General features: G+C 39.4%; 1 protein-coding gene across 1 annotated transcript; it reads right to left on the reverse strand.

Annotated features, from left to right (window-relative positions):
* Positions 1-353: 353 nt before the first annotated feature.
* On the reverse strand, positions 354-2,412 carry LOC102586401 (uncharacterized). Its single transcript, XM_015311384.1, has 3 exons — positions 1,833-2,412; positions 1,504-1,729; positions 354-609 (listed from the first exon to the last, which is right to left on the reverse strand). Exons 1-3 carry the CDS (start codon positions 2,410-2,412, stop codon positions 354-356), a joined length of 1,062 nt encoding a protein of 353 aa, XP_015166870.1.
* Between the last annotated feature and the right edge of the window lie 9,690 nt (positions 2,413-12,102).

Genomic DNA, 12,102 nt, shown 5'->3' on the forward strand with positions numbered 1-12,102 from the left:
CATGTCTTCTTCTCTCTCCCAGGTAGCTTCTTTTCCAGAATGATTCCTCCAAAGTACCTTTACTAAGTGGATTCTCTTGTTTCTAAGTTGCTTTACTTCTTAAGCTTCAATTCGGATAGGTTCTTCATTATAAGTCAAGTCAGGATTAACCTCAATAGATTCAACTGGAAGAACATGCGATGGATCAGAACGATATCTTCTGAGCATAGAAACATGAAAGACATTGTGGATCTTGTCTAACTCCGGTGGCAAAGCTAATTTATATGCAACTGGTCCAACCCTTTCAAGTATCTCATAAGGTCCAATAAATCGAGGACTAAGTTTTCCTTTTTGGAAAATCTCATAATCTCTTTCTACGGAGACACCTTTAAGAATACTTTATCTCCAACTTGATATTCAATGTCACGCCTTCTAAGATCAGCGTACGACTTTTGTCTATTCGAAGAAATCTTTAGACGATCCTTTATAATTTTTTCCTTGTCCTCTGTTTGTTGCACAATTTCAGGACCAACAAGCTTTCTTTCACCAACTTCACTCCAACAAAGAGGGGTCCAGCATTTTCTTCTGTATGAGGCTTCATAAGGAGTCATTCCAATACTCGATTGGTAGCTATTATTATAAGAAAAATATATCAAAGTGAAGTGTTTGTCCCAACTACCCTCAAACTCCATAATGCAAGCTCAAAGCATATCCTCCAAAATCTCAATCTTGGCCTTGTCGACCTCCAACCCTTTTTGTGATACCTTGTGACCCAAAACTATACATTCTCTAACTATGAAGTGACATTTCTCCCAATTTAAGACTAAATTGGTTTCCACACATCTTTGAAGAACCTGCCCAAGGTGTGCCAAACATGTTTCAAAAGAATCGTCCACAACTGAGAAGTCATCCATGAAAACTTCCATTGAATCTTCCACCATGTTAGCAAAAATAGACAACATGCAACATTGAAATGTCGTCAGGGCATTACACAACCCTAAAGGCATCCTTTTTCAAAGCAAAAGTTCCATAGGGGCAAGTGAAAGTGGTTTTCTCTTGATCCTCCAGTGCTATAGAGATTTGGTTGTACCCGGAATAACCATCCAAGAAACAATACCATCCGCGCTCCGAAAGCCGATCAAGCATTGATCCATAAAAGGCATGGGAAAGTGATCTTTTCAGTCCAAGAATTTAACTTCTGATAATCCATGCATACCCTCCATCCAATTACTAGTCTCATAGAAACAAGTTCCTCTTTTTCATTTGAGACTACCGTGATGCCACCATTTTTGGGTACACATTGTGCCGGACTCACCCATTTTCTATCTGCAATAGGGTAAATCACATTTGCATCCAACCACTTGATCATCTCTTTTTTTTACCACCTCTAGCATTAGTTGGTTCAATCTCCTTTGATGTTCGACACTCGGTTTGCACTCACTATCAAATTGAATCTTGTGAGTGCAAATGTCGGGTGGAATACCCATAGTGTCAGCGATAGTCAACCCTATAGCCTTTATGTACCTTCTCAACACCTCAAGAAGCAATTTTAAATCCCATTCAAGCAAATCAATTGGAATGATAACGGGCAAGGTGTTATTTGCCCCCCAAAATGCATATCGAAGATGAGCGGGGAGCACTTTCAACTCAAGCTTTGATGGTTCCTCCGTGGATGGTTTGGCGGGAGGATTTTCTCGATTCCTTAGATCAATGTCGAGCTTCAGTGGGTTTCTTGAGTATTCACCTAATCCTGATAGAGTAGCTACCACTTCATAATACCCTTAACCTTCGATCTCATCATAATTCGATAGAACAGCCTCGAGGTTCACTCATACACATCAATTAGCTCACACTGGCCATCGCTGCATCAATTATATCAATCGTTGAAACCACATAAATATCACTCGGGTGTTTCATTGATTTGCACACATTAAAGGTGACCTCATCTTCGTTCACCCGGAATTTCAACTCCCCACTTTCAACATCCATAAGGGCCCTTCCAGTTGCTAAAAATTGTCTACCAAAAATAATAGGAACATCAGTATCAATCTCAAAATCAAGAATAACAAAATCAGCCAGAAATATGAATCGATCCACCTTTACCAATATGTCATAGAGTATTCCAACGGGGTGTCTGATTGACCGATCTGTCATAAGGAGCCGCATTGTGGTTGATTTTGGTTCACCCATCCCAAGTTGTTTAAAGATTGCATAGGGCATCAAATTGATACTTGCTCCAAAATCATATAAAGCTTTAATCAATTGAAGCATACCAATGGTGCATGGGATGGTGAATGCCTCAGGATCCTGTTTCTTTATAATCATCTCACTAGTCATAACGGCACTACAATTATGAGAAACTTCAATTGTTTTGAAGTCCATATTTCTCTTCTTAGGGACCAGCTCCTTCATGAATTTAGCATAACCCGACATCTCCAATAATTCTTCCACTAATGCAAGATTAATAGAAAGTGTCTTAAACAAGGATAGAAATTTATTGAACTTTTCATCCTCATTTTTATTTTTGATACATTGAGGAAATGGGGGAGCTATTTTTGGGGAAGAGGTTGCACTATCTTTGGAGTTGGGATGCCCTTCTATTTATCTTTTTGCAACTCGTCGGCGGGGTTTTGCTTAGGTCTTTCCTCCTTCTCTTTGATCATATCACTTTCCGGTGCTTGAACAAGCCCATCTACCTCATTGATAGCTTTCTCCTTTTCATGAGTGTTCATCCCATTATTACCTTTCACATTACCGACCGCTATCTATCCACTTCGAGTCAAAACTACCAAATATTTGTCATAGTCAGCCCTCAAAGTTGTTGCGCATTCAGCTTCACCCCTTTCAAATGCCATGGGTTCTAGGTGTTCTGAAAGTTGACTCACTTGACCCTCAAGTTTCTTGATTGCATCTGAGTGAGAATTCACTCTATTATTCAATGACGAGAAATCAGTTTTCATCTCCTTAAGCATGTCATCAGATCCTTCAAACTTATCTAGGATATGCGACAACAAATCATCCACTCGTAGGCTACCCGAACTACCCTTTGATCTTAGGTTGTCACTTGATTGTGTGTGTGGTCCTCTTCATGACTCTCTTCTCTCCTCCAAGGGTCATTTTGTTCAGTCCATTCTTGATAGTATCATCTCTGCTCTTCCTCCTTATGCAAGTTCCAACCTTGATTCCCACCCGACTTTAAATAGCATGGGTGAGAACCCTTCTCATTCCAACCTTGATTCCCACCCGGCTTTAATTAGCACGGGTGAGAACCCTCCTCAACTTTAAACACTTTTATGACTTCTTTGGTTGCACCAACCTTTTCTAACACTTGCTTTTGTAACAACTCCATTTGGGACATCATTTTGTTAATATTCTCATCCATCTTTTTCTCCTTCTTAAGTTTCTCTTTTCTCATCCTAAAACTAAAGAGGGAAACTTGGTCCTCTTAAGTGTACCATGCCTGATTAATCATTGTCAATTCATCAAGAAGGGTTGAGGCAACCTCAAATGGTTGGAGCATTATCCCTCATCGGGCCAGCTGGTCGGCTACTCTTTTGTTCACTGAGTCTAATCACATCACCCGAAAGCCCATGAGTAGGACATTATAATAGCAACTTTCGATATCTCATCCAAGTCTCATGAATTGGTTCCTTTTCTACTCTGTTGAAGTTTGGATGTTGTCACGCAATTTCACCATCTTTGAGGGTGGAAAGAACCTTACGTATAATGCGTCGGTAAGCTCCTCCCATGACAAAATGGAATTACTTGGTAGATTTGCTAACCACTTGGTTCCGTCTCCCATTAAATAGAACGGGAACAACCGGAGCCTAATTGATTCTTGTGTAACATCCTTGACTAAGAACGGGCTGCACACTTCCATGAAATTACGAATATGCTCATGGGGATTCTCATGCTCTAGTCCCCCAAATATGAATTTAAATAGTGATTTCTTTGTGTTGTAGTTGAATCAACTTACCATTTATTGTGAGGCGTTTGTGATCAGGTGAAAGGATGAGTGCAAATGAAAGCACCAGGAACCAATCAACTGCCAATTATGCTAAATGGGTGTTTGCTAATTACTAAAAGTTACTAAATCATCGCGCGTAGAATGGACCTTATGAAGTAGCTTGCTCTCAAACAACTACCTCGCTTCAATTGAGTTCTCTCGAACCTCAACAGACTAACCATAGAAATCAGCCCACAAGCTCACTCCATCCACTCTCTCAAGCTAGATAGGTAGAACGAGACTTAGGATTTGCTCTCTCGAGTTGAACCCACAATAGCACAATCACTACGAGTGCTAATTTATGGCCTTGGTTTAAAACTTCTATCTCAAGCAAGCATAAAACTCTAGTAGCAATGAAATAAACATTCAATACATCAAAATAACAGCAGCAAGAAATCAGACCCACTTTAAATTAGCAAAACAATCAATAATTTCTAGAACCCATCAGCTAAATTAAGCAATTAATCACATGGTCAAACCCCAGAGAATGGGGTTTTAGCTAGTCATCATAAAAAGTGAAAAGTCAATACCTATTACATGCTCCATAGTTGGGAATTGATTTCCACAACCTTAAAATGAGTAAATTTAGCTTCTATTACGAAACCCAACTCGAAATCTTCTTGAAAACTTTTGAAACTGAGCAAGAACAATGTATTTCCGTTCTGGGTATGAATTTCCCAATGTTTGGATACCTTCTCTCTTCAAAATATCAATTTATACTGATCCAAAATTTGGCCATTTGGGGCAAATCAGCGAGGAAAGTTGGGCTTCGCCGACTGGTTGGCAACTCGCCAACGCCCCTGTGCATCGCCTTCGAGTTTTGTGTTTTCATCCAATTATGCACTGTAACTTTAGGAGATCTATGTCGGCGTCGCCAATGGATTCCGCATTTCCCCCTTCGCTCCTTTGGATCACCAATCTGCTTGCATTTTCATGGCGCATTCTGTAACTTTCACCGATCTAACCTTTCTTCGTCGATCCAGTCGGTGCTTCGCCAATCCAGTCGGTGCTTCATCGACCCAGTCGGTGCTTCACCGATAGGGTTTGTGCTTCGCCCAGTTTCTCTCATCTGTAGGGCTGGCATGCTGGAACTTCGGGCAGAGTGATGAGTCACTCGGCGGTTCACCGAGTGGTCTTGGCGATCACCAAGATCGGTTCTCTTCACTTCTTTCACTTTTTAGCTCTTTTTTGTCCTGTCATATCCTTGACTTACTCCTTAGCCTTCATAGCTGTAAATCAACATTTTAACATCAGTTTAGAGCATAAATTAGTCATTTGAAGACACTTATACTATCAAAATAGAGCCCTAAATGATTTGAAATCTCTGACTCATCACTACACTCTAAGGTACGTCTAAACATTAAGAGATCATCTATAACATGAGATCATAACCCTTGAATCCATAATTAAAATTCAAGGTAGTGCTAAGAGTCAAGTCAAGAGAGTTCTTAGAGTCTTTCGAAAGTCTTTTACAATTGTTTTAAACTTGGTTTAAAGACTTAAGTATTGAGTTTGAGAAAGAGTAGAGCCAAGTTCATTTCTTTAAAATGATGTATGGGGACTAAGTACCCCCAAAGAGCAAATGGTATCACATTTAAGATGAGAAGAAACAACGATTTTCAAATGAGTTTTCATGAGTAGTTTTGAGTTCCATCTCTTTTAAGAGATAAGTTTTTTAGTAATAACCTCAAACCACAGAGAAAGAGTTATGTTTTTAAACATATGAGCTGAGTATATTTTAGGAGTAGTATTGAGCACCGATATGGTGATGAGTTTATTATAACTCAAGTTTCCATAAACCGTGTAGCTAACGTGGGTAGAAAGGGTCATACTTTTAGATGATTCCTTAATGCTTTTAGCATAGACTAGTGGATCCACTTAGTTGAGGCGTTCTATATCCCGGCAAGTTATAGGATAGTTCTGACAGCGTGGGTGAGACGTTGTATCATCACATAGCTCATAGTAATAGTTGTCGGTTAGAGAATCTCTCAAACAAAGTTTATTTTTGTATACTTATGTACAATTGAGATATTATTGTATTTTATAATACTTTAAGATGTTATCTACTGTTTTACATGCTTCATATAAATTGCATCTTTAGTGTTGTTTATTTCTGCATTGAGTTGAGTATCCATGAGTTGAGCAAAGCTGAGGCAAGTGTTTCTTTCAGATTTCATTTCAAGCTTATGTCATGTTTAAGTTTTCCCCTCGCATGCTTGTACATTCAATGTATTGATATCAGTTGTCCTGCATCATTTTATGATGCAGATACAGGTAATCAGGATTAGCATCCAGTGCTTCGTGATCCAGTTGAGCATCCAGAGTCATTTGGTGAGCCTCATTGCTTTCCAGAGGATCCCTTTTTCATGTTTTAGCATTTTTAGTTGTTAGGATGATCGGGGATCTTGTCCTGACATCCCTCATAGTTTTAGAGGCTTGATAGATGGATAGTTATAGTTCATTAGTTTTATGCATTTCAGTTGTTTTGTTATGAGACTTAAGTTGCCACTTTGGCTAGTTGAATGTTTACTTTTAAAACATTCTAAGTTTATCTATTGAGACAGTTCAGTTAAGATTGTATTTAAGTATATTTTATGTCAGGTAAGTCTTCCGTTGAGAGTCTAGCTAGGCCAAGGGTTCTGTTGGGTCCAGCAATGGTTCTCGAGTGCTAGTCCCGCCCAGGGTGTAGGCTCGGGGCTTGACAAACTTGGTATCAAAGAATAGAGTTCATGAGTCCTAGTGAGTATATGAAGTCGTGTCTTTAGAGTCCTAGTTATCGGTGTGAAGCGCTCCACATCTATAATTAGGAGGCTGCAACATTTAGGAACTATCTCACTTAATTCATACTCATTTCGTGCGATAGAGTTTATCTCTATAAAAGTTTATTTCTAATTCGTGCTTGCGCGTGACTTTTAGATCATGCCTCCACGAAGAGTTGTCCGAGTTCGTCCTACTAGGAGGAACGTTGAGGAACAAGGGGTACCTAATGCACCAGAAGTGCAACCCCAATGAGAGGTCACTAATGCTGAATTTTGGGAAGCTATCTGAATGTTGAGTCAAGTTGTGACTAATCAAGTTGGGCAACAAAGAGGGGTTCGACAGGATGTGGTTGATACGTTTAGAATCCGTGAATTCCTAAGGATGAATCCTCCAAGCTTCATTGGTTCAAGTGTCACTGAGGATCGGGAAAAGTTTATTGAAGAGCTTAAGAAGGTTTTTGAGATTATGCATGTTACTGATTCTTCTAGAGTGGAACTAGTTGCATACCAACTGAAGGGTGTCGCTAGAATCTGGTTTGATCAATGGAAGAAGAATAGAGTTGAAGGTGCACCACTTGTGAGTTGGGCTATGTTTGAGGAGGCCTTCTTGGGGAGTTTCTTTCCTTGGGAACTGAGAGAAGCAAAGGTATGAGAATTTCGTACTCTTAAGCAGGAATCAATGAGCATGCACGAGTACAACCTTAAGTTCACCCAACTTTCCCATTATGCTCCGGAGATGGTTGCTGACACGAGGAGCAGGATGAGTTTGTTTGTTGCTGGATTGTCTCGTCTCTCAAGCAAAGAGGGCAAGGCAGTTATGCTAATAAGAGATATGGACATAGTAAGGTTGATGATCCATGTGCAGCAGGTTGAGGAGGATAAGATGAGGGTTAGAGAAGAGTTTAGAAACAAAGAAGGCCAAGACATCAGGGAATGAGTTCGGACAGCAGAAGAGTAATGTCAACCAGTCATCTTTCCAACATAAGCAAAAGAGACCTACTCTATAATCTACTAGTGCACCTGCACCAAGGAATATAGGTGAGTTCAATAATCAGAATGCACAAAACTTCAGAGCTAGACCTGCACAGTCTCAAGGTAGTGTGGCACAAGGAGGTAAATGGGCTCCTACATGTGCTAAATATGGTAGGAACCTCTCAGGAACGTGTCATGATGGCTCCACTGGTTTCTTCAAGTGGGGTAAAGAGGGTAACTTCATGAAAAAGAGCCCTAAGAATAAGCAGGGTTGTGGAAATAGGGATCTTCTTTAGTTGCTCCACCAAACAGAGCTGCACCTAGAGGAGATACTTCGGGGACTAGCGGAGGAGCAAACCGTCTATATGCTATTACTAGTCCCCAAAAGTAAGAGAATTCTCCGGATGTTGTCACTGGTATGATCAAAGTCTTTACTTTTAATGTTTATGCTTTGCTAGATCCAGGAGCGAGTCTATCTTTTGTGACTTCTTATATTGCCATGAACTTTTATATTCTTTCTGAGCAACTTCTTAAGCCCTTCAGTGTTTCTACACCTATTGGTGAGTGTATTCTAGCTGAGAGAGTCTATCGTGATTGTACCATTTCCATCAATCAAAAGAACACCATAGATGACTTAGTTGAGTTAGATATGGTAGATTTTGATGTCATTATAGGTATGGACTGGCTTCATGCCTGTTATGCCTCAGTCATTTGTAGAACTCGAGTTGTTAAGTTCCAGTTTCCTAATAAGCCAGTTATTGAGTGGAGGAGTAGTTCTGCAGTGCCTAAGGGTAATTTTATTTCGTACCTTAAGGCGAGAAAGTTAGTTTCCAAGGGTTGTTTCTATCACTTAAGTCTGATTTAATGACTTTAGTATTGAGACACCACCAATTCAGTTAGTTCCAGTTGTGAGTGAGTTTCCAGTCGCTCTTGAGAGAGAAATAAACTTCGATATAGATATTCTTCCTAATACTCGTCCTATCTCTATTCCTCCGTATAGAATGGCTCCAGCAGAGTTAAAAAAGTTAAAAGAGCATTTGAAAGATCTTTTTTAGAAAGGTTTTATTCGACCAAGTGTCTCACCTTGGGGCGCACCGGTCTTATTTGTGAGGAAGAACGATGTTTCTCTTAGATGTGTATAGATTACCATCAGTTGAACAAGGTTACTATCAAGAATAAGTATCCTCTTCCGAGAATTGGTGATCTTTTCGATCAACTTTAGGGTGCCACTTGTTTTTATAAGATAGACGTCAGATTTGGCTATCATCAGTTGAAAGTAAGAGAAAGTGATATTCCTAAGACAGCTTTCAGGACCCGCTATGGTCATTATGAGTTCCTAATTATGTCATTTGGTTTAACCAATGCTCCTACAGCATTCATGGACCTTATGAACAGAGTATTCAAGCCTTATTTGCTTATTTGGATATGTTTGATATCATATTCATTGATGACATTCTAATCTATTCGAGGAACGAGGAAGATCATGCTAGTCATCTCAGAATAGTCCTTCAAACTCTAAAGGATAAGGAATTATATGATAAATTTTCTAAGTGTGAATTTTGGCTTAAGTCTATGGCCTTCTTAGGCCATATTATTTTTGGTGATGGAATTCGAGCCGATACGCAAAAGATAGAGGCAGTGCAGAATTGTCCTAGACCCAGTCTCCAACTGATATTAGGAGTTTCTTGGGATTGGCTAGCTATTATAGAAAGTTCGTCGAGGGTTTCTCATCTATTTCATCTCCTTTGACCAAGTTGACTCAGAAAACAGTTAAGTTTCAATGGTTTGAAGTTTTGAGAAAAGTTTTCAATAATTGAAAAAGCAGTTGACTACGGCCCCAGTGTTGACCTTACCAGAGGGTACGCAAGGTTTTGTGGTATATTATGATGCGTCCAAAGTTGGATTGGGTTGTGTATTAATGCAGAATGGCAAAGTTATAGCTTATGCATCTAGACAGCTTAAGGTTCACGAACATAATTACACAACCCATGATCTAGCGTTGGCTGCCATAGTATTTTCTTTGAAAATATGGTGCCATCATCTTTATGGTGTTCATGTAGATGTGTTCACCGATCATAAAAGTCTTTAGTATGTGTTTAGCCAAAAAGAGCTTAATCTCAGACATAGGAGGTAGTTGGAATTACTTAAGGATTATGACATGAGTATTCTTTATCACCCAGGTAAGGCTAATGTTGTTGTTGATGCTTTGAGTAGATTGTCTATGGGTAGTACCGCCCATTTTGAGGAAGACAAGAAAGAGTTAGCAAAAGATGTGCATAGACTTGCCCGATTAGGAGTTCGTTTAATGGATTCCAATGAAGGAGGAGTAGTGGTGATGAATGGGGTTGAATAATCATTAGTGTCTGAAGTTAAAGACAAAACAAGACCAAGATCCTATTTTGCTTGAATTGAAGGCAAATGTTCATAAGCAAAAAGTGATGGCTTTTGAACAAGGGGGAGATGGTGTATTGAGGTATCAAGGTAGATTGTGTGTACCAAAGGTGGATGAACTCCAAGAGAGGATCATGGAGGAAGCTCATAGCTCCAGATATTCTATCCACTCGGATTCCACAAAGATGGATTGTGATTTGAGAGAGGTTTACTAGTGGAGTAGTATGAAGAAGGGCATTGCAGAGTTCATTGCTAAGTGTAGGAATTGCCAACAAGTAAAGGTAGAGCACCAAAGGCCTGGTGGTATGGCTCAGAATATAGAGATTCCGGAATGGAAATAGGAGATGATCAATATGGACTTTATTACAGGTTAGTCGCAGTCTCACAGGCAACACGATTCCATTTGGGTGATTGTAGATCGAATGACTAAATCAACCCTTTTTTTTTTGTAAAGACTACCAATTCAGCAGAGGATTATGCCAAGTTGCATCTTCAAGAGGTAGTCAGACTTCATGGAGTTCCAATGTCAATTATTTCAGATAGAGGTGCACAATTTTGGAAGTCATTCCAGAAAGGTTTGGGTTTGAATGTGAACTTGAGTACTGCTTTTCATCCTCAGACTGATGGTCAAGCAGAGCGCACTATTCAGACTTTATAAGATATGTTGAGTGCTTGTGTGATTGATTTCAAAGGTAATTGGGATGAACACCTACCTCTCATAGAGTTTGCTTATAATAATAGTTACCACTCTAGCATCCAAATAGCTCCGTATGAGGCTCTTTATGGGAGAAGATGTAGATCTCCTATCAGATGGTTTGAGGTTGGTGAAGTTGGGTTGATAGGACCAGACTTAGTTCATCAGGCTGTGGAAAAAGTGAAGGTTATTCAAGAGAGATTGAAAACAACACAGAGTCGTCACAAATCCTATACAAACGTTAGGAGAAGAGACTTAGAGTTTGAAGTAGATGATTAGGTTTACTTGAAAGTTTCACCCATGAAGGGTGTTATGAGATTTGGTAAGAAGGGGAAACTTAGACACAGGAATATTGGTCCTTACAGGATATTTAAGAGGATTTGCAATGTAGCTTATGAGTTAGAGCTACCCCAAGAGTTAGCAGCGGTTCATCCAGTATTTCACATTTCCATGTTGAAGAAGTGTATGGGCGATCCATCACTTATCATACCTACCAAAGATATTGGTATTAAGGATATCTTATCTTATCTTATGAGAATATTCCCGTGCAGATTCTAGATCGTCAGGTTCGCAAGTTGAGAACCAAGGAAGTAGCATCAGTCAAGGTTCTGTGGAGAAATCAGTGTGTCGAGGAAGCTTCTTGGGAAGCTGAGGAGGATATGAAGAAGAGATACCCACATCTCATTGAGTCCGGAGAAATCCCAAACTAAGGTACTAATCTTTTCTTGGCATTTGTTTTAAGTTGGCATGTTGTACTTATATTTTGCTTGTTGGGTGTTTGAGCTGAATGCTAGATGTTACACCCTTAGTCTACTCAGAGTAATCTCATTTGAGGACGAATGTTCCCAAGGAGGATATATTGTAACACCTCGCTATTTGAAAGAACTAGAATTAGAAAGAAAATATTTTTGGAAAGATTTGAATTTGGAAATTTCGGCAAGTTATGTTAAGTATGAGTTTTGGGTCAACTTCAAATGACCATAACTTTCAGCACAGGATAAGTTAGGTGTGCCATCAGACATCAAATGAAAGGTATTTGAATTATCTTTCCAACGCCACCGAGTTTTCTAATTTTTGAGCTCATATGAGGGAGATATACCCATTTGAATTCGGGCTATCCGAATAAGGAAAGTCACCTGGATTTAAGAGGGGTATTTTGGCCTTTTCCTTACCCAATTAGTTTAATTCATTTTTAGTAATTTATTTGGGGTCTAAAATGATTTGTTTTAGTTTACGTATTCCAAAATTAAACTAGGGCCTTGAGAGAAGAGAAAAAAGGAGAAAAGTTAAGGTTTCATCAA

The sequence above is a fragment of the Solanum tuberosum genome, unplaced genomic scaffold (assembly GCF_000226075.1).
Source record: "Solanum tuberosum cultivar DM 1-3 516 R44 unplaced genomic scaffold, SolTub_3.0 scf00153, whole genome shotgun sequence".
Lineage (NCBI taxonomy): Eukaryota > Viridiplantae > Streptophyta > Magnoliopsida > Solanales > Solanaceae > Solanum > Solanum tuberosum.